Source organism: Haemorhous mexicanus, chromosome 6 (assembly GCF_027477595.1).
Source record: "Haemorhous mexicanus isolate bHaeMex1 chromosome 6, bHaeMex1.pri, whole genome shotgun sequence".
In the NCBI taxonomy this organism is placed as follows: Eukaryota; Metazoa; Chordata; class Aves; order Passeriformes; family Fringillidae; genus Haemorhous; species Haemorhous mexicanus.
In genome coordinates this window covers 12,464,676-12,487,417 of record NC_082346.1, presented here as the reverse complement: position 1 = coordinate 12,487,417, position 22,742 = coordinate 12,464,676, and the positions used below count along the sequence as shown (strand labels likewise).

The window sequence follows — 22,742 nt, the reverse complement described above, 5'->3', positions numbered from 1 at the left end:
CACAGAGAATGGCTGCAGGACCTGGCTTTAGGCTTAGCCCTAGCAGGGTGGTTTACTGGAACCATGCCATGTTGGCTTCTTGCTCCCAGCACATTCCCCTCAGGATGGTTTCATTCTGCAGCACACAGAGCCCAGATGGGGTGGAAGAAGCTTTGCAGGCAGGGAAATAGTGGCATACAGTCACCTTCCTTTTCCTAAGCGACTCCAGTTTTTGGCTGTCCCTGGTCTTGCTGTCCCCGCCAAGCCACAGCAGCAGGAGAGCACATGAGGTTCTCAGAGGGTAATGGGCCAAAAATATTCAGCCTTTTGCAGGAATGGCTCCTTTCTCTGTTTGCCTAATTCCACCCCTCTCACCAAACCCATTTCTATAAGCACTGCTTTTTTTTTTTTTAATAGATCATTTCCCTCTTTGCATACTAAAGAGAGGATCGAGAAAGAAGCACTTTGCATATGAAAGATGGGAAGCACCTACTGAGTGAATGGAGCTGTCTGATGCCTGACTCAAACTACAACTTCTCCTGTTGCCAAAGGAATCTCAAGGGGGAATAAAAACAAGGAGAAAAATGGCAGAAGTCTGTACCTTGCCTACAACCAGAGCCCCTTTTCATCAAGAACCTTTGCTTAATTAGACATTAAGTGCCAGAAAATTTCATTCAGCAAAAAAAAAAAAAAAAAAAAAAGCTAGTTTGTTTCTCTTTCCCCTTTTTTTCCTTCCTCTAGCAGAGTTTTGTTTGCATATCAGCTGTACAAGTGTTCCCCAAAGAAAAAGAAATATGAATTCTTTCTGGATTGAATCCATGTGCTATAGGTCAGCTTCCATCTAGACTAATAGCTTTTTCCTGGAGAGCTGTAAATGACTTTTTAAGAATGTGCTTTTATAATGGAATTTAAATTTCTCTTTGAACATACCACCAGCAAAACTGCAGTGGAGCTCTTGAGAAAAATAGCTTTTTTTCCTTGTATTTTCTAAGGAGATAAGAATGCCCTTTCCCTGAGATTAGGGAAGGGTTCATTGCATTTCACTGTCACCTTGTTATCTAGCTCCCTGTCTCCCTGACAGGGAGAGACAGGCACTCCTGAGAAATCCATCTCCTTCTCTGGCTGCGGCAAATCCTTGTGCACTGAACAATTCCTGCGGAGTTCTTTTGTTTTGCTTTTTCAGTCTAGCAGCAGGATCATGCATACCCTTGAGAAGACCTCCGGTTTTTTTGTTAGTGAGACTCCTGAGTATGTTAAATCATCATGAAAAATTAATGAGACTGCAAAACTCTGCTTCCCACGTAGTCTGCCAGGAAAAGTTTAGTTTTATAAACCTTTCCATTGACTCGTGCAAACAGCCTTACCTTTACGCCAGGCAGCTGCTGCTGCTGCTGTGGGTACAGGTGTTTGTGCTGGGATAGAGCCAGAGACAGAGGGCTCAAGGTTCCCACCCCACCCTTCAGTGCCAGAACAGCTCTGTCTGCACTGGGAAAATCATATTTGCTAAGCCTTGTTTTGAATGAGAAAAAAGGAGTGAAATGGAAAGGGAAAGGAAAAGAAAATCCCCACTTTGATGTCCCAGGCTGAAAGAGGCCAGGAAGAAAGTGGTGTTTTCTGACATCTGTGTTTTTTTGCTGATGTGGGATGGTGAGCATTGATGATGAAGAGCCTTGGCTAGGGCAGAAGGTGGAGACCACAGAACTAAGACTGAGTGAGCAGCACGGGTGAAGTTCGAAATGCATCTGTGTCAGGTGGCTTAACTGTCTGTAACTTACCTCTTGCAGGCTGCAGTTTTCATTTCAAGACCTCTCTGAATGGCCAAGGAGTACTCAGACAAGCAAAGAAAATGGCTCCAAGTGACAGCTTTGCCCCACTGAATGTGCGAGGTCTAAACTAGTGCTGGACTGTGTGAGTGTCGCAGAAGACTGAGACCCCCAGGCACAGCAGCCTCTGGCCAGGGACATCAGAGCTGTCTGATGAGCGGTGAGTGCCCTGTCAGTGCTCCCAGGGGGGTGGGGCTCCCTCAGCATGAATACCCTGTACCAGACAGAAATGGAACCCTTGGGCTTTCAGAAAGGATTTGTGTGCTGCTGACCTTAGGGTGTGCTCTGTCAAGCAGAATCTGAAGAGCTTAGGTCTGGTCTAACAAATGCCAATGTACTTGTGAATATGGGATGGCTCCTTGCCCATGATTATGCGCTTATTGATGTTTCCAGAAAATGTTGATGATTGTGGCTGCTAACCTGGCTTAAGACACCAGGTAAGGGAGCACATGGCACAGCGGGAGGAGGAATGTGGGGGATTATGGAGGAGATCTTTGGACTGAAACCCATGTTTGCCCACAGCTGAGTGCAGTAAGGCTCTGTCTGAAACACGCTGAGCTTCCAACAATAGCTCTCCCGTTGCTGCAGAAGGGAGAGCACACCATGTTGCAGGATCGAAACCTGCCCGGGAAGCCAAACCAGGAAGCCCCCCTGGCACGACTAGCTATGCATGGTGTTCCTGGCCCCAGGGCAGGAGCAACCAGGACTCCGGCTGGGCAGCACACATCGCCAGAGCCCGAATTGCGGGTAGGCAGCTGGGCAGGCTGCGAAGGACTCTGCACCCCCGGTGGGAGGATGGGACACACTTCGGCAGGACTGGAGGTCCCTGATTCCAGGAAAACCCGGTGGCACCGACCACTTCCACACAGAACCGGGGGTGGCGGCAGGGCGGCAGTTCCCACCCGCCGGGGCACCGGCTCCGCGCCCCTGTCCCGATCCCGCAGTTCCTACCTGGGCGAGGCAGGGTCGCGACCGCGGCGCGTCCCCTCGGGCCGCGGCTCCCGGGGCGGCGGGGCGGGCGCGGCCTCCATGGCCGGTGGCGGCGGGCGCTGTCCTTGCCCGCGGTGCTGAACACTCAGGAGCGGTGGTGGCGGTAGCGCCCCGGCGCGTCCCGGCTCTGCCCGGCTCGGCTCTACTCGGTGCGGCGTGGCTCTGCCCGATTCGGAGCCGCTATACCTGGCGCGGCTCGGCTCGGCGCGGCGCGGCTCGGCTTTGCCCGGCTGGGCTCTGCCCGGCTCGGCGCAGCGCTTGCGCGGCCGCGGAAGCGGAGGCGGGCCCGGTGCGGCGTGGGGGGGTGGCGGGGGGGGGGGGGGCACGGGGGCGCAGCCGCCGGCACCAGAAGAGCTGCGGGGGGTAAGCCCCGGGTCAGCCTGGCTGTCGGGGATGGGGCTGAGCTCAAGGGTGTGAAACAGGAGCTCGAGGCACCGGGCATCCTTTGGGCGAAAATTCCTTCATCCCTGCAATTGTTCGCCTGCTTGGCCCGGACTGGGAATGCTCCCAGAAGTGCTCCTGGCCCTGTGTGGCAGGTGCAGGGCAGCGTTTTAAATTGTTGGGTTTTAGAAGCATTAAGTACGTAAATGATCGTTTGAAACAGATGGTAGGTTTGAAACAACTGAGTTGAAAGCATGGAGAACACAAGGAGGTCAGGCATGTCCACCTCCTTCAGTCCTTGTTTATCCATACCATGCCATTGCTCTGAGCTAGGTGGCAGCCACACGTGTCTCCTTGTGCATGGGGATAGCTTCCCACAGAGCTGGTAGAAGGTGGCTGCTCCTTCTGTAGCTGCTCTCATGCCAATACCTATGCCAATGACTCGTGTCGGAAGGGCTTGGGGCTTTCTCGTGGCTGTGTGTACGGCCATGGGAATGACAGCGACCTTCTCTGCCTTGTCATCATCCTTTGTGAGGCTGTGACCTTCTCCTTCCTCATAGCCATGTCTGTGGACCTCACAGTGGCAGTGACCTTCTTTCTCATGACGGTGGCAATCCTTTTTGCTTCACACATACGGAACAGCTGAAGCAAAAAGGGAAAGTATTAGAGTGGAGGGTATCCTATAACTTCCACTAATCCTCTAGCTGCTTAGAGTAAGCCCTTCCTGCCTTAATGACTTAAATGCCCGAGGCAGTTTAAAGAACAAAAAGCTTTTGGTAATGCCAGGGTGGGTGACACCTCTCTGAACCCAGCAGGAGAGAGTTTTGAGGACAGGCTCTGGGGCAGCGCCACTGGCCCAGCATGCTGCTCTCTTCTGGGCAGGACTGCAGGGGAAAAGCCTGCTGTTCTGAGCCTTAGCCACAGAAATGTCACTTGTCTGGTAGGATCAGATCCACTGCAAGGAGCAACTCCAGAGCAGCTTGTATTGGTGTGGCCCAGCAGGAAAGACTAAAAACCTGGTATCTGCTGAAAAGATTAGCTAGCAATAATGTGGTGACAAGGACATAGGTGATATTTCCTTTTCATTCTTTCTGATGCTAAATAAAAATTCTTGCAACAGTAATGATATTAATAGAGCCATGGGAGCTGCAAGAATGGTGGGAATCAGCTGGATTCCAAACATCCCACCGCTTCTGACAGACAGGCAAATCTTACAGCTTTAGTTTTGGCTCAGCCGAGGTGCGAACTCCTTGTCTGGTAAGAGGGGGTGATCACGCTTCCTCACTCCCACAGCTTGGCAGGTTTCCTCAGTACTGCTGCAAGGTATTGAACACATGGATTAATTATTTTTCATTGCGCTTAGCCAGGGGCTACAGCAGGGCTTGTGCTCCCAGCTGACTGCAAAGCACTGCCCGAGGCAGGCAACAGCATTGCCCATGTCCCTCCTGAGGCTGCTGCTGCATGGGCAGGGCTCGGGGGGACTGGCTGTGGTGGCCAAATCCAGGAATCCAGGAGTCCTTTACTTTAAACCTGCTTAGCTTTTGCCCCTGCAGTGCAGCAGAGGAGAGCTGCCTCTCCCATCAGCCAGAAGCTGATGCTCTCCTTAATGTGTTGTGTCATTTAGAATATTGCCACTCTGTGACCTCCCTGTGCTTGGCCAGCTTGAGACTGGTGGGGCAGATCTCAGTGTCATTCTAGGGGAGGCATGTGCTGATCCCAAGATTTCCTCTCCTTACAGGAACAACCTAAGGGTGAGCAGAAAGGACACGTAAATGGGGTTCCCAAACTATTTTAGGAACTAGGAACATAAACGTTTCCACAAGACAATTTCATCAAGATGTGAACATCCTTCATCCAGAGGAACTCTTTTCTTTCACAGTGCCTGGCAAACCACAATGGATAAGTCAGCAGGATGGAGGCCAAGTGGTCCGGAGCAGTCTCTTTGCATTGGGATGGATCCCTGCCTCTCTGCAGGCAATGCTACCCTGAATCTCAGGGAAACCATACTCAAAGCTGACAGCTTGAAGTGGTGACACCACCATGATGTTTTGCACAGTGCAAAAACACTCATGTCATGAGTTTCATGCACACCCAAGCCCATGAAGTCATCATGGCCAAAGCAAGGCTGGGGATCATTGCGCAGCTGCCTCAGATTGCAGCAGACTGCTGGTTTCCAGGCAATGTGCAATGGCTCATGGACCTGCAGCCAGCTTATGAACCCTGGTTTGTCACAGTTCACTGGAGCAATGAAATTGCCAGGGTATTTCTGCTGCTTGAAGCCAGTGACAGCATGCCAGACACCTCCTGTGCTGGAAGATTTCCATGGGTACAGCAGCAGTCCTGACTGCTCCTGCTGCATAAACCTCCCATTGTCTCAGCCACTGAAATTGCTTCCTTAGCCAGAGAACAGCTCTCTGGCAGGGGCAGCACTGCATTAGCCAACTGAGCTCCAGTCACTTCACTGTGCAGAGCTTATTTTACAGGTGAATGTAGCTGCCCACCCCCTGAAACTTCAGGAGGGGTTAATTTAGAGATATAAAGTCCTTTAGTCATGGTTTCAGTGCCAGGACCTGAGACAGAGCTGTTTGTCTAAACGTTTACATTTTACACCAAAGCCATTGGTGCTGGGTGCCTGAAGAGAACAGCCCAGACGGATGCTGGGTCTCCTCTACACAGCCAATTCGATTTGCTGCTGTCCCAGCAGCACGGCACAAGCAATGTGCATTGTGCACAGAAGGACATGTGTCTCTGCAGGTGTTTGCACTCCACAGAGCCCACCTTTTCCCCCCCTTGCTACTGCTCCATTAGGGCCTTTTCCTTGTTCGTAGGTGCAACAAAATTTGGAGTTCTTAGGAGTATAACTACCTAAAAGAATAAGATTTAGTGCCTATTTGTTCAGTGCTGTTTGTGACCACTCTGTACTGGGATGGGCTTGGAGGAGCCATCACCTTCCAAAATTTGTGCAGTTGTTTGTGTTGTTGATACGAAGCATCTTCCCCATTATACATCATTTTAAGGCATGAGGTTGAAAGGGGCTCAGGAATCCGGCTCACAGGTCGTTTTTGATTGTCAGTCATCATTTCTGCCCAGGATGTGTGCTGGAGCATGGCCCACACACTGCACAGAAAGGAGAGATCCATGCAGGGCCCTCCTCTCTTTCTCAGGCTTCTGTGAGGCTCCTGTGGTGCTGGAAACCTCCGAATAGTTGTTGACCCAATACCAGGGCTGAGAAGGTTGCAGGCATATGGCAGTTATGTTTCTGGGCACTGGTACATTGCAAACTGAAGCAAATAAGAGATGTGCTGAATTTGCAGTGTTTGAAGGGGCAGGAGGCCCATGGAGACCCAATTCCACTTTGTCTTGGCAGGGGAAGTCTCACTGTGGCAATATTGTCCCATTTTTCCCGGTGCTGTGTGCTGGGAGCGCAGCCACATTCGCTCTGAAGCCGCCCATATGTTCACACCATTTCCAAGCGTGACTGACAGTGAGCCAGTTCCCTCCAAGCATCCTGAGATATCCCAGACTAATTTATCCTTTGTACATAAATATTCTTCCTGTGACATTTGGGACATAAATTCTCAGCCTGGGGAAGGCCAGAGAAGGCACTGGGATATGTGACACACCTTGACTAACTGTGCCTGTTACAATACTTCACAGCCTAAACAAGGGCCCAATGGCACCAGTACCAGCATGTCAGTGTCATCCAGAGATGGCCCAGTTGACATTTTGCCGAGGAAATTGGCCAAAACGGCTCATTTCAGGAGGATCAGAGCTGAAGAAGGCATCTTTAAATGTTTGTTCCAAACCTTTCTCATCAAAAGGTTTCAATAACAACAGGGCAAAGGAAGAGTGTTTTTAATCAATTCCTTCTGAAGGTACTGAAGGGAACAAAATATTCCAGGGAGAAAGGAAATGGAACTTTTCCTTTTTACAAACCCAATTCTGAACCCTGTATTGTAGCCCACCCTAATCCTACGTGTCTGGACTGCACAGTGTCCCTAAGCCTGGGCAACCCCTCAGCCTTTCTGCAGAGATCAAGTCACAAGGGCCAACAAAATATCCACATTCCCAAAGGAGAATCACCTGCCTCAGGATCTCACTCAGGGATCCAAAATGGTTGCCCAGAGAAAGGTATCACCCTCTTGAATTGTGATTTCCATCCTCTTGGAGCAGGGATTATTTGCACTTTCAGAAGTTTTCTGCCACTTGAGTGAAGTGCTCAGCAGCCAGGCACAGCCCAGCAAGCCTGCAAGTGCTTCATGTGATGCCTAAGATTTTCAGCTTTTTATATTTTTAATATATTTGTAGCTTTGTAAATTGATAAAGCATGGCTGTAGCTTCTAGTAGTTTTCCTCTATTTCTTCCCTACATTTAGGAACAATAGGATAACTTTATAAACCCAAATATTGTGTATTGTGTACTCTTCTTATATCAAGAAGAGAACCACCTACAAGGACGTTCTGTTTTCCAACCAGAATCTGGACCAGATATAATAAAAGTGGGGCAGAAGAAAACTCTGGACTGCTTCCAGTGGACACCCCAGGAATTATTACCCAACCAACTAACCTTATAAGTGGACAGTATATGATAAGTGTACTAATTGACTAACCTTATAAAAAATTGTAGAATTACTATACCACGTGTGATTTTTTGCCATATAGTGTACTTGCAAGGTTTCAAGTAAAGGTTTGCTTTTATATTCACTCTAACATTGTTGGAAAGATCTATTTTCTAGGCACCATATGCACCTCCACCCCTTCCCTTCACTCAAGTACTAATTATTGTTGAACTAGTCCTTTAATATTTAATTGCCACCTTGACTCCTCTTTTCATCTCCTCCCTTCCCAGGCAGCTCTGAGCCTCGTGCAGGCTGGTCCTTCCTGTGTTTGTGCTCCCGATCAGCTCCACACCTTGACCCTCTGCACAAGCAAAGCCAGTCTTCCTGCTGAGCCCAGTCAGAATCCATGCAGCATCCGTGTGAAGTGGCGCCGCTGGAGCCCACGGAGATTCTTCAGTCCAGATCAAACCCTGGAGCCAAGGTTGGTCTCTGGAGCTTATTTTTGAGTTCTGCTGGCAAAGGGAAATGAGATGGTTTGTTAGGCTTAATGGAGTTTGGCTGGGATGAGAGGCACCGAATTTGCCACTTTTTTCTTGCATCAGACTCAAAGTGGGTCACTACCATTTGTGTAGCCCCAAAGCAGCCATAACATGGAATAATTGTGATTTTTTGGAATTCACAAAGGGCATGTGACCGCGTCAAGAGCAAGCTGGCTCCTGCCTGCTCATTTGCAGCTTGTGAGCTTGGGCCGCTGGGCAGTCCATGTCCTCTTAGATCTGGGCTGAGGCCATGGGCTGGAATGGGGAACCTCCCTGGGCTCCTGATGATGACAGGGCAAACAAGTTGCTGTCTGCAGCATTCCATGCTTTCCCCAAGGACTACATTTCCATAAAAGATGAAAAAACCTGCCTGACTTGCTGTCCTGGCCACTTTCCACATCCTCACACCCTTCCAAGGCTGGGTCCTGTGTCCTACATCTGAAGGCTGTGTAGTGAACAAGGTCAGCAAACCTGTATTTGTCCCTGCTAAGTGTGTCTGTAAGTGAGAAAACCTATGTGGACAGAATAATTTTTCATTTGCTCAGCCTATGAGCACTTCAGAGGTCTTACACTGGAATGACAAGTTTTCAGGAGCAGAAAATATTGGGAGAGCTGACAAGATCATGGGTTTTTCAAGGCATTAAACACAGGTATGCACACAACTCACCCACAGGACTTGAGGCAGGACCCTGCAGGCTGCAATGATGCACAGGGAAGGGGAAAAGAGGGGATGTCTTGTTCCAAATGGGAAGAGGGCTGCTCTGCCCATTCTGAGATGTTTCTGTGCTGTGCCATGATTGGTAGGTATCTCTGTGGAAGTACCAACAGGCAGCTATGATCCTTATTGCTTTTAAGCAGGACCAAGCTGCCACTACATCCTTTAACTGTCTTTGGTAGTTTTAATTTTGATCCATTTCAAAACAAATGTCTCAGCAGCCCTTTGATCCCCATGAGTCTCTCCAGCTAAAGCCCATTTAATGTTCCTGCCTGGTCCTTCTTCCCAGTCTAGGGAATATGCTGACCTTTCTCCTGGCTGGAGGAAACACCTCAACCCCTTTTTAATCCTGCAGTGCAGCTGCTTGAAGGACCAGAACTGGGGGAGGCAAGGGAGACAAGAGGAATTGCCTTATTGTGCGTTTGGGAGGAAGTATGCCCCCAGGCCTCCCGGAACTCTTCTTTGATACAGTGTGTTCCCATCCCTCCCTCTATGCAAGGCCTGGAGAAGGATTGCTAGTTCAGCTCAGGAGCCTCGGGCAGCACATCGCTGTACACAGCTGTGCCTTGAGACTCGGCCCTGTGCCTTATCTGCAGTCCTGACACATAATATAGAAACAGCCTCCCACAGCATCCAAACTTCAGCTCCATCAGTGGGCTTTTGGCAGCTGCCTCCCAGATCCTCCCAGCAGTTCCCGAGTGCCATCTGTTGACTCAATAGTGGTCATGCAAAAAATGGAGAGGAGCCAGGATAAGGCTGGGTGAAGTGCACTTGGGAAAAGTGGCAGCATGGGACTGAGTGGCTCTGGAGGAGTCTCACAGAATGCAAAAGGAAAAGGAGAGAGGATTTCAAGCCGTAACAGTTCCTGCTGGTGGAAGGGCTGATGAAGGGATGCCAGGAATGCTTCTTGGGACAGGCAAGTTTGCATTTTTTGAAGAATCACATTATTTCCTTCAGTCTTTGTGTAAGGCAGAGAGAGTCTTACTGATAAAATATGGAGCAAAACTTTGTACCAGCTGCTGAGTGCTGTCCTGGAGCAGAGAGATGGCAGACTCCTGTCAGGGATGGTTCTTTGTGCCAAAACTGAAAGGCCTTGCAGCACACCATTAGAGAAAGGGACTATTTCACTGTCACAAGCACAAAATGGAGAGGTCATTGCCCTGCTTTCCTTCCTTGGCCGCAGAAAAATATCCAGCAAACTTTGGCCTGAGTGGAGAGCTAGGGCTCCAAGTAGGCAGCTGAAGGCTGTACTTAAGGACAGTCAGCTGAGCCCCTGTGCAATGCAGCCACAGCAGAGCAATGCAGAAAAGGCCCCTTTATATCCTCTTGATTCCTCCAGCTTCCAGGCTTTCCTGAAGGAAGCTGCTGTTCACCCCAGGGACTGCTCCTTCAGGGGCAGCCCGAGGTTAGCAAGAGCTGACAGATCCATGAAGCAAAAAGCACAGAGCCAACCTGGGTACACTTCATGTGCCCACTGTGCTGAGCAGTTTCAGAGATGGCACCAGCCAGAGCACAAGAGAGCCCAGAATTAGACCAGATCTTCTGGGATTTTAAAGAATAAAGAGATTAACTCTAGGTGTGGTGTACAAATTGCTGAGTGAGTAATAAGGCTGGTTTCTCCAGATGTCCTTCCTGTTGCACATGGATGCAGGATACACTTGCTGTCTGAAGTACTTTGTCAAGCTGCTGCATGTGGGAAGCGCTGCCACCAACAGCTGGAGAGAGCAGGGTTGGTTGGTGTCCTGCAGCCACCCAGGTGGGAATGTTGGTGTGAACAGGATTCAGTGCGTCCTGAAGTCCTGCAGGACTCCCAAAATGTCATGCATCCAGCACACCCTGCTCACTAGAGCAGGAGACTAGGAACCTTCTTTGGCTCCTCTCCTTCCCAAAAGCAAACCTCTGGGTACTGGAATCTCTGGTGCCTGGGTGATGGTCCAGAAGGATTGCCCATAGCTTGATGTAGGTCCAGACCTCATTGGAAGCCAGTGCCAGTTTTGGGATTGACACTGCACTTTAGAGAAAATCAGGGGTTTTGACAGGTTTTTACTGGGGACACCTGTGGTGTTACTGCAGCCCTCCCTGGCCACAGTGCTGGGAATAATTAAATGTACATGCATATTAATAATCCCATAAATCTTAGCACATTCACAGGGTTCTGTTTTCTTCTCTGACTGTCCCAAGGGCACAAGCAGGTCCCCAAACCAGCCTGTTTTGCCCCACTGCTGCAGTTGCAGAAGCTGCTTCCTTGACTGGGCCCTTTTGCCCTTGGGTTTCTGTGTCTGCAGTGTTCACTGAGGGTTCCCATTGATCTCAGATGCAGAAGTAGGTGCTTGTCATTTGTACCACTCAGACATGGTAAAGGACAGCTGAGACATGTCAGCTCTTTGTATTGAGGTCAGGAGCAGCTGAGACTGCCCTGGAGGGAAATGCAGCTCTCCAGCAACATCAGCAAAGGCAAAGGTATTTTAGGGATCTTCACCCCTGTTCATGGCACTGCTCATTGCTGGAAGAGCTTGGTCACACTGCCAGGAATGGCAGGGACATAGGATGCCATGGCTGTGAGGTCTGGAGAAACTCCTTGTGAGCAATTGTCTTAAGCCTTGATAATTTGAGCATGACATGGGCAGCACAATGGACCCAGCTGCACGTGGTGTTCACCCAGCACTGCACACAGAACCTGGCCTTGGAGTTTGGGGTAATGGTTTCTGTTTTAACCTGAACCTCAGCACCAACATAGTCTGCAGTGTCCTTGAGGCAAGAGACATGACCACCACACAAAGAGAATAATGCACAGGAAAATGCTCTGGGGTCCCTCACCCCAAAAAGGCCACGCAAGGACTTGGACTTGCTTCCTTCAGGGTGGCCTTTTGGTGGCTGACGCTTTGTTTTCTTGCCTCGCCTGGCTCCCAGCAGGCACAGGGAGCAAACAAGCCATACTGCACTGTGGGAGGGGTGCTGGGGTTTACATCCCTTGCCGGGACAGGTTGTGGTGGCTGGTCAGGACAAGGTGCCTCCCAGGAGGCAGATAACAAAACAGAAACGCAGGCAATGCTGGATGGTGCCTATGCTGGTGAGGGCTTCAGTGTTTCCATGAACACTGACTCCCTGACTCAACCAGTCTCTGGGTGACCTTGTCCCTGTGGCCTCCAGCCCAGCTAAAAATGGGATATCACTCTGCCCTCAAAAGAGAGTGTGCCAGCTTGGAAAACCAAGGCAGTGCCATCCCACAGTTCCACTGCATTCCCAGGCCAAGGTAAAGCTCCACATGACTCTGCATCTCCTGCACAGCTGTGTCCACTACAAACCTCTTGACAAGCGCTTGGGCTCTAGCAAAACTCTTTTTCCCAAGCTGAGTCCCAAGACTTAGTTGCCCACAGCTGAGTCTTCATTTCCTTCATCAAGCCTGAATCCAGAAGCACTGCCTTGGAAATGGTTTCAATTTCCTTTCATCACTGAGTAGCTACTAATTAATATAGGTCACTCTAAGAGCTTTTACTAAGCTGTGCTTCCAGCTCCTTAGTGCTTTAGCCATGATATCCAAGTCATGCGCAAAGAAGGGACCAGATTCTGAGTTCTGCAAAGTCTTTGGCAGATTTCCCTTAAACTTCTCTGGGTTTCAGGTCAGTCTTCTTGGATTTTGTGAGGAGTTGACCTGCTGAAAGGTCTTAGAGTGGACAGTGGGCAGCACTGGACCAGCTTGGTGTTTTTAACATATGAACGTAGCAGGGCCCACATTAAGGGCTGTGCATCAATCCTTGAGCAACAAAACATTCCGTGGTGTGCTTCCATCTCCTGTTTGCCTCATACTTGGTCTGTGTCCCTCGGGATGGAGGGAGAGGGCAGCCAGTCTGTGCTGAGGGAGAATGTAGCACATGGCCAGGACACATGGCTGAGGTTTGTTCAGCCTGGAGGAGACTCATCAGGGTCTGCAGCTTCCTCACAAGGAGCAGTGGAGGGGCAGCTCTGATCTCTGATATCTGTGACCAGGAGCAGGAGCTGAGGGAACAGCTGGAGCTGTGTCATGGGAGGGTTAGGCTGGACCCCAGGAAAAGGTTCTTTCCCCCAGAGGGTGGTCAGGCATTGAGCAGGCTCCCCAGGGAGTGGGCACAGCCCCAAAGCTGCCAGAGCTCAAGGAGGGTTTGAACAGCGCTCTCAAATACAGGGTGGGATTGTTGTGGTGTCTGGGCAGAGCCAGGAGTTGGACTGGATGATCCTGTGGGTTCCTTCCAACTCAGGATATCCTATGGTGAGGTAAGGGTTCATGTGGTGACTCGAGATGCAGCGGTTGAATGCTGTTCCCTCAAAGCCCCGTTGCTACTTGTGACTCTCCTGAGGGTTGTTTTGGCAGCTTCCAGACAGGGACTTAACAAGAGTCCCTCTGCTTTGGCTGTGTGCTTCCTGCTAGTCCTGCTGCCAGCTGGTGATGCCCACCCCACAGCACTCTTCTGTTCCTTCCTGAAAGAAAGGTCCACTTTAACAGTGGGGAAATCATTCCCAAAGAATACTGAAATGAAAAAGAAAAAGGCAAATCTGACCCATGTTTTCCCATGCAGACTCGTGTACACACTTACACTCACAAGATATCCAGGACCCCAGATATTTCCCGGCCCCGCCAGGCGTGGAGCCAGCCATGCATAACAAACAACACGACCCCGTGAATGGCCACGCAGCGAAGCCAAGCTGTTTGCCTGATCCATCCGTCATTGTTCACCCGGCTTTTCCCACTTTGAAAGAGGGTTTGTGGCATCAGGAAGTTAAAAGGAGTCAGGAGGGGGGAAAGGGGGAGTGTTTCTTTTAAAAAGAGAGTGAGATTGGAGAGGAGGACACAGGCACTCCAAACCCTGTCTGTGCTTGGTATATTAGGCAGCCAGTGCTCTTGGCTGCGAGCCCAGACGAGGCTTTTGTAATCAAAACATGATCTTGTATGCTGTGCAACCAGTGCTGAGAAAGGCCGTCTGATGGCTCTCCTCTTTTAGCTCTGCTCTGGAATCCGCCGGGCTCCGCCGCCGATGTCCAACATGCACCGAGCTGTGAGTGCTGCCTGCGCGGGGCCTGGGAGGGGCAGGGGCGCTGGGGTCCCTCACCCCAAAAGGCCACGCAGGGACTTGCACTCGCTTCCTTCAGGGTGGCCTTTCGGCGGCTGTCGCTTTGTTTTCTTTCTCGCCTGGCTGTCAGCAGGCACGGGGAGCAAACAAGCCGTACCGCATCGCGGGAGGGTTGCTGGGGGGAGCGCATTTTGGGTGCCGGGGTTTACATCCCTGGCCGGGGCAGGTTGTGGTGTCTGGCTCAGAACAAGGTGTCTCCCGGGAGGCAGATAACAAACAGAAACGCAGGCAGTGCTGGATGGTGCCTATGCTGGTGAGGGCTTCAGCTGCATTTGTCAAGGAAGAGGATATTTCTTAAAAAGAGCGGATACATTTGCTTACGCAGAAGAACGTTAGTACGGGCCGCTCCTGTCCCCTTTCCCTCCCCCACCTCCTGCCATTCACACTTTCCCAACCCTGCTGTTTCCGAGGTCTCGCTGTAGAAGCAGGCGATCGTAGAAGTGTATGGGAAAGCGCTGCACGCAGAGACAGTCTGGAGTGAGGTGTCCCTCCAGCCCCCAAGGAGCTGCGTAGCCAGTGTGTGTGCCACTTAGGAGAGGGGCTGTGACACAACGGGATGTCGTCATTTAACTGAAGCCTGAAGCCGATAGCTTTCAATTTTCTCCTTTTGTGACATTTTAATTTGCAATAGAATGAGGCCTCTCCTTCCGTGGCTATGCCCTGCTCTTGGGGAGTCTTTGGGTTCAGCTGATTGCTGATTCAAAGCCATCTCACGTTTGTTCTGCCAAAGCCATTTATAACTCTCAGTCGCGGTGACATACGGGCACCTTGGCTCCCCGGAAGAGCTTTACTCTGGGGAGGGCACGGTGGAGCCACTTTCCATCCTGAGCATCAGCCCTAGCACGGGCTGGGGCAGCGGGCTTGTTCCAGAAACGGAGGACAGGGCCCGGCCCCCAGTTACCGGCTGGCTCAGGGCGGCAGCTGACGAGCAAACGCTGACTGGGCTGAAGTGTACAATGGGTGAGCCCCTGGGAGCTGAGCGTGGGCTCCGCACGCTGCCCAGCGCTTCGGCCGTGGGGCCCGGGTGTGTGAGTGAGCGACCCCTCCCGCCCACAGCTTCCCAGCATTTGCTGAAACAGGTTGTACAGAGAGAAACACTATAATGGCTTCGTAAATAAAAGGGAGGGGAAGTGCTGAACACCAGCAAACTTTCCTTCCAGTGACTTGTTTCCAGCTGGAAATGGAGGACCCCCTCCCCCCAGTACCAGCCGTCTTGCAGTGTAGACAAAATGCTGACAAATGGGCAGAGGGAGAACAGCCTGACAGGCCTTTTCCATTTTTTGATTTGAAAAGAGAATAGTACAAATACAACCTCTGCAGGAATTTTAAAATTTTTCTCAAGCCGGCAGCTCTGCCAGTTCTCCTTCAAAAGAATCTGAAGATGAAAGGGGTGTGTTTGAGGGCATGAACCACTTTGATCCCACCCTCAGCAGCCAACACCCCAGAGCTCGGTAAACAGTGAACCTGCCAATTTAGCGCTCCCAGAACAGCTTCTGTTGAGGTAAACACCGATTTTGGCTTTAATCAGCCTTGCAAAATGCCCATGGAACTGTATCCACCCACAAAGGCAATCTGCTCACCTGTCGCATACCCGATGATGAATGGCAATGGAAAAGCCATTTGTTTCCCACAGATCTTGACAAAATCCCATTGTCCAACAGAGGAATGTGTGGAGGTGGATTAAATGTTCTTGTTGTCCCACCTGGACACAGATGTGTGCCTGTGTCCTGGCGAAGCAGCCCTTGACAGGGGCTGTTAGATCAGATACCCCTCACGGGGGATGCCAGTGGAGATGGGCTGGTGCAGGAGCTGTGGTGTGTGTCATGAGCAGGTTCTGCTGCCTTTCCTTCACTGATGTCTGACACCCTGCACACCTCCTCCCTGCCCAAGAACATGTGAAGGTGAGGGTCATGTACTGCATGCAGATAAGCAGGATGTTAACTCTGAAGCCCGCTGACAGCCATCAAAGTGGGGCAGCAGTGCATTGCTCAAACTACCTCCTTGCTGAACAAAAATTATAAGAAAAGGAAATGTGAATTCTGTCAGAAAAAAGTCAGAGAGAAGTGATGGGAAAGACTCTTTCACTTCCCACTCTGTCCAGACAGAAGGAGCAGGTTTCATCCTGTTGGTAAGATGACTGAGAAGAGCTTTGCTCCTTGTGTTTCCAGGATGCTGCTGTGGATGATGCTGTGTTAAGGAAGAAAGAGCAGAAAGATGTTGAACTTGATAAGAAAATCTTGGCTTTGCGGAAAAAAAACGAAGCACTGATACGTAGGTACCAGGTGAGTCTGCAGGTCCTTACCTTCCCCAGCTCTGATTTGGGGTCCTCAACTCATGGTGTGAAGAAGATTGTCAGCACAGTCAGAATGACTATGTTACATAGATACCATGTTTATATTGGAAACACTCAGAGCAGGTGGGCAGAGAGCTCTGCTTTTAGCTTAGGCTTTACCTTAGCCTTTAACTGCAATTCTTGAGTTGCTTCGGAGAACGACACTGACACTTGCCTCACTGCTGCAGCATCTCCTTGCTCACTGCCATCTTCCTCTGTCTGCATCCCATAACTGGGACACAAGTTGCTCCACTCCCTCTTAGAGGTGGATGAGGGTCCATTTAACAGAATTAAACAGGAAAATGAACAGCATCCAGTACAGCCTTGTGACGAGGGGTATCTGTGTTTCAGGAAATAGAAGAGGACAAAAAGCGAGCAGAACAGGAGGGAATGGCTGTTACCTCCAGGAGGCCCAAGCAGGATGGACTCACTATTACCATCACCAAAGCTCATAATGTAAGTGGTGCCTCTCCTTCACCACAGGCCAACTCTCACTCCAGTCCTGCTGCTGCAAAGTGGCGTTTCTGAGAGAGACCGTCCACAACAAAGTTCTTTGAGGCACAGGAAATACATCCTAAAGCCCTGAAAAGTATGGGTAAATTCTGCAGAGATGTGTGATCGGAGTGATTTTAGGTGCTGCCCAGGCACCTCTACCCATGCACAAAGAGATAACTGGCAGATGACTGGGTGTGTGAACAGGCACATTTAGCCTTCGACATGTCCCAGGTGTCAGCATCACTGCAAATATGTAGGCAGAGTATATCAGGTGCATGTGTGTGTGTCACTGGAGGCATCAGGAGTGCCTCTGAGAATGCTACAGGCTGGGAAAACTTATGGTCTCCTTAGGCTTTGGGAGTGAGCAAAGCAAGTGGCCCTGGGCCAGAGGCTGAGTCCCAGGTTTCCTTCCTAATTGGACCAAATCTGATAAGCTCTGTCCACTCATCCTGGCAGCATGGGGCTTGGGAAGCCAGTCCTACCTTAACCCCTTGGTGAACTCCTCTGCCAGAGCTCATGCAGAGCCTGCTGAGCCAGCCCACCCTGCTTTCAGCACTCCGGGTTGTTGGATCCAGGCCAGTGCATTGCTCCCCTCCCACCCTGGCCACGGCCCTTGCCTCTCTCGCGGTGCGCTGCTGCACACATTTTTCTCTCATACAGGACCTGAAAGATGCAATTACCCAGACTGAACACTATGGACAAGATAGCCCAGCCCTCTCGATGGTGAGCACCGCCCTCAGCCATCCACTTGGCTTCCAAGCCCACCTTCAGCAGGACTTAGGCTTTCCCAAGCTAACTCAGTGTGCTGCAGAAAGAGATGAGGATGGCATTTCTTTCCCATAACTCTGGCATTTTAGTCTGAAATGTCAGATTTGTAAGTGCAAAGGACTTTTCAGCCCTGCTGTCTTTGTGGGTTTTGCTGCTGAGCAGACAACAAGCCCCTTGTTCCCCAGGAATGTCACAGCAGTGTGCTGGGCACAGAGAACTTCCTGGGGAGCAAGGGCTGTTCTGTAGCTGCCTTCCCGCTTGTGTGCAGGTGTGTTTGGGGAAGGGAATCACATCCCTGAGTCAAGGGTCTGGATTTGCTAATGGAAGTGGTTCATTTTCCAGGACAAAAGGGTGGTGAGTGAGAAAAGGGGAAGCCTCTGTCCTACAAGCCCTGGGTTTGGCATTGGCAGTGAGGAAGAGGAGGAGGAGGAGGAAGCAGATCATATGTTTACATTCAGGATGGGGAAGAGGATGCAGCTGGCTGTTACTATGGACAACAAAGCAAAGGTGAGTAGGGAAGAGGATTGCTCTTACATTGCAGCCTCTTGACTTACAAAGAGGCTTCTGTTCCGCCTCTCACTTGAGCTTTCTGTCCAGCTGTCACATCCAAAGGGAATAGTTCCCTTACTGCTTGTTTCCTCTCATTTTGCAGTTCTTCAGCACAACCTCAGAGCTACCACATGCTTCCCTCTCTATATCTGATTCCCAGGAATCAGCCCTCAGGCCTTGCTAACCCTCTCAGCAACACCCTCCACACAGCCAGGTGGAACCAGTTCCCTTTCTAAGGGATCAGTCACCTTATTGCCCTCCTGGGCCACTCTGGTGTTAAACTGTATTGCTGTGCCTGGAAAGAGGGGCTTGCTTGGTGACACTGGTGTGACTGAATGAGGCACCGCCATCCTTCCTGTGGCCACTGCAAGGTTCCAGCACCAGAGATCCTTGGCTGTGCAGAAAACCACTCACATCCAATCATCAATAACCTAAATCATAGTCAAGCAAGATGTCCCAAAGGAAAACCAGCTGGAAAGTTTCATACAATGGACATAAGTCCAGGGGTTTCCTTTGTTCCCCTGTTCTTTTTCCTGGCACACCTCGGATGAGTATTTTTAACACTGCCTCTGTAATCTGGGGCATGCCTCAGGCATGAGATGGGCACATCTCACCTTACAGTGACTCTGTATGGGGAGTGGTGTAGTTCTGACTAAGCTAAAGAGCTGGTGCCAGGGCCCCAGATCTCTGTCAGGCAGGGAATGACCCAGGACAAGCCCTGTGGAGGAGAGAGGTTGGCTCTGCCAGGCGCTGTGGCTGTAGACCTGCTCTCTGTCCCTGTTGGCTCTGCATGGGTGCTCTCCTCATATGACATCTCTCACTCAGGGAGCTGGGGCACCAAGGACCAGGATTTCCCAATGTTTGACAAGCAGGCTGGGAGATCACCCAGACCGTTAAAATAGGAAACAAGGAAAGAAGACACATGTCAGCAGACATATTGAGCAGAATGTGCCTTCAGGCCAGGCAGCTTAGCCAGAAGCAAAATGGGGAGGGAGGGAGGGAAGAAAGGAGGGAAGGAGTGGTAAAGGGAGGGAGGGCAAAGGGTAAAACACAGAAAATCTGGTGGTCTCCGGGCCTGGATGTATCTAGCTACCACATCTATGTTAAGTAGTTGTTTCTTGTATTTCCTCTGAGTCTTCCTTGCCATCTGCTCAATAAATGCAATGTTTAAAGGATTTGCCAACACACCAGCCTTCACACCATGCCTTTTAACATCCAGTAGCCCAGGGATGGTGTCACTTCCCTGTAATCCAGTGATGTTCTTTGAGGTTTCTGTTGTGCTTGAGGTGTTTGGGCACAAGGTTCTTTGTGTTGGGTCTCATGAGGGACTTTCTCAGACAGCAAGTGATGAAGTCACCTTCAAATATCCTCCCAGTGCCAGACCTCCCTGGCAAGAGGTATCTGTGACCCTGTTACATGTCTAAAGGATTAGCCATCAACACCTAAACACTGAAGAGCTCTAGGGAACAGACTTAGGATGAATAAATGCTTGATGTAGAACTTGTGGATTAATGGCTTGCTGTTGCCTTCTAAACCATCTCTGGGCTTACTTTCTTAATAAAAAAATTATGTTAAGTAGAATGCCAGACACCTCGTACAAGTGCTCAGGGTAGGGCAGAGCCAGGCCAGTCTCCAGTTCAGGCTCTAACCTTAGCAGTACAGCCTAGAATTACTGAACCCAAAAGCAGAGCTAGAAGTCCCCGAGGGAATATGTAACAAGGTTCCCACCATGTCTGTTCATCTGAGGCTGACAGGACAGGGAGAGCCAGACCACTTCTCTCCCCTGCATCAGGCTGACTCAAGAACTATCTCTGCTGAAACAGCAAAATCACACAAATGTGAAAGATGAATAAACAAGAGACTGAGGTTCTGCTGCTGGAAATACTCCAGTGTCTCCTAAAACATTTATCATGTGCTAGGAAGCCTGATGACTGAGAAGCCATAAAAAAGGTCATGCTGATGGAGGGTGTGAACAGGAAGGCTCTCTCCTCGCTAACATCTGCACTCCTGGCAGAGCCGAGGGAAAATGAGGTTAATGTGAGGCTTCTTGGTATCACATGTCATGGCAAAGGCCCTGATTGCATGTCTTCCCTACAAATCAGAGGTCTGGGTGTGCTTTTTGTTTTTAAAAACAATTTCGTAGCAACAAAGAGTTCCCAAGTTTCACTAAAGTTTCCTTGGAGATTTTGAGTACCTTTTAAATCAAGACTTCAGTAAATGTGAAAGCCCAGGGTGGAAAAGAGAGTAAAATGCACCATCCTTTAGAGAAGGAAGCTGCTGAGGTTCCTTCATCCCTGGTGAAGTTGAGAAGACTTCATATGGATGAAGAGAAAAGAAAAAGATCAGAGATAACAATGGATATGACTTATTAAGTCCCTCATTTCCTTGTAAGGCAAAAATACAAAGGCACATGACTGGCCTGAAAGATTATACTTTTAAATGAGAAAAAGTATGAGTATCTTTTTGTACAAAAGATGTGCTCATTTTGTGCAATTGATGGCTGAGGGCACTGGCAGGACATCAGCCAGCAACAAAGATCATTAACAAAATAAGAAACAGATGTAAATCCATGTAGTGAAGTCATGGCACTAATACAGACAGCTGTAAATAATATCTGAGAGGAGTAAACTGCCCTTGCTCAAGGAGCTTATATATCAGGTTTCTTAAGTATTCCACTGCTGAATAAAGAATTCCAGAAACACAATGACTATGAAACAAGGAATTATCAAGTGCTAATACACTTCAGGAGAGTAACTGCTATCTGGACAAGGTTGAAGAGAAGGAACCCCACTGTTCTCTTTCTCCTCCACCTTCTAGGCTTATGCTCTAAGGTAGCCTCCCCATGTTGTATGGGGAGGGGACATCATCACATTTGTTTCTAAGACACAGATGCAAGCTTAAAATAAAACCATCCTTCAGTGTTCATGCTGCAGATTGTCCAAGCAGGGTAAATCCCACCATGCTGATGTTGTGCTCAGCTAAACACACCTCTGTAATATCACAGATCCGTTAGAGTAGGGTGGCAGCTTTATGAGCCAAGGGGACTGACTGTTCGGCTCATTTTCCGTTCTGCCAGCCCAAAATCCTTTGCACTTTGGGATGGCCACTCTCCTAGGAGGGCTAATGGAGGTGTCCTTAACTCAGCCTGTGCCTTCCAGGGCAAGAGGATCGTCAGCGAGAAACGCACCGAGAGCTTCCCTGGCCCGGGCCGAGTGTCAGACCTGAGCGAGGAGGAGATGGACCATTTGGTGGCGTTCCGACGGGGAAGGAGGATGCAGATTGCCATCACCATGGACAACAAGGAAAAGGTAAGTACAGTGCTAGTGACTGGCCTGTAACCTGTCCATGACATCCACTTCTGCTGGCATGAGGAGAACCTAGCCACAGGATGCTGGGAGATACTCTATGTTAATGGTGCAGCTTATCTCCATATCCCTGCCTTCCATCCCTGTGAAAGAAGAAAGCCACGATCTTTTCCGTCCCCTGTGATCCTAGCTAAAACTAGAAGCTTCTTAAATACACTGACTTCATAAACAGATGCTGCTTTGGAAGGATTGATGAAAGCACTGCCAGATATGGGGCATGAATCTCACCTTGTCTCTTACTAGGTTTTCTTTGAAGCCACACAGCAGACTGGGACAGGAGCAGTGTCCTCCTGACTCACTGCACGACTTCAACGTTAATAGAGCTGGGCTATATCTGCCTCTGAACCACATCCTGCTGTGCCTGGCCATCACCTGCTGAGTGAGCTGGCTGAACTTTGTTAATCTTTGAAACATATTTCAAATACTTCTTTACAAATACCTTTCTCTTTACACACACAGAGGCATGTGCTATTTTCCTCTTTAGAAGCTTTCACAGATAAGAAAGAATGCCTGCAGCAAACAGGGTCAGCAAAGAGTGTGTAGGAAAACAACACTTGGTGTAGCTACCAATCACCCAGGAATGCTGGGAGACATCTGCAGCCCCTCTCTGGAATAGTGCCAACCATTTGCTGCTACTACCCATGCTCCTCTTGAGCTTCTCCTCCCCAGGGCTTACCTATGCTCCAGGAGTTCAGGCGCTCCTTTCTTGTGGCTGCCAAGCAGTGGTTTGAATGCCATAAATCTCAATGAGGTGCCTGATTGAGCCACTGGTAACCCCACAAGTCCCCATGACAGACATCACCAGCATTCCTGGATGTAATGGGATTGACCTGACTGTGTGTTTCTGCCCTTAAGCTTGTCAAATGTACTTCTGTAATGTGCCAGGCGTCTTCTGCTCTCTGCTGGGCCTGTTTAAACACTTGTCTCTGAGGTCATCAAGGTTGGGGCTGTACTGGGAGAGAGCAGCAGAAGGAGTGCCTGGATGTTGGCTTTAGATCCTGTGCTTTCTAAGTGTATGGACTGCCCTGGAAGGTCATTTCTTATCTGGTTTTATTATGGAATATGAAATTTGAGGCTGAGCATCCGTGTATGTAGTTTTGGCAATGCCTCGCTCATACTGGCCTCAAAGCATCTGGATTCAGA

At 49.9% G+C, this 22,742-nt stretch overlaps 1 protein-coding gene across 3 annotated transcripts in view; it reads left to right on the top strand.

Annotated features, from left to right (window-relative positions):
* CCDC9B (coiled-coil domain containing 9B) overlaps positions 1–22,742 on the top strand; it is a 57,731-nt gene that overhangs the window by 17,220 nt on the left and 17,769 nt on the right. The window contains exons 2-8 of one of the 3 annotated variants that reach the window (XM_059848743.1): positions 1,764–1,962; positions 8,022–8,212; positions 16,259–16,372; positions 16,774–16,878; positions 17,578–17,640; positions 18,028–18,192; positions 21,393–21,542. In XM_059848743.1, coding sequence (XP_059704726.1) covers positions 8,138–8,212; positions 16,259–16,372; positions 16,774–16,878; positions 17,578–17,640; positions 18,028–18,192; positions 21,393–21,542 — 672 coding nt within the window. In that variant the 5' untranslated portion in view covers positions 1,764–1,962; positions 8,022–8,137. Of the gene's footprint in view, positions 1–1,763; positions 1,963–8,021; positions 8,213–13,718; positions 14,016–16,258; positions 16,373–16,773; positions 16,879–17,577; positions 17,641–18,027; positions 18,193–21,392; positions 21,543–22,742 lie in introns of those variants that run through there. The other 2 variants (XM_059848747.1, XM_059848744.1) reach the window with 2 other exon arrangements.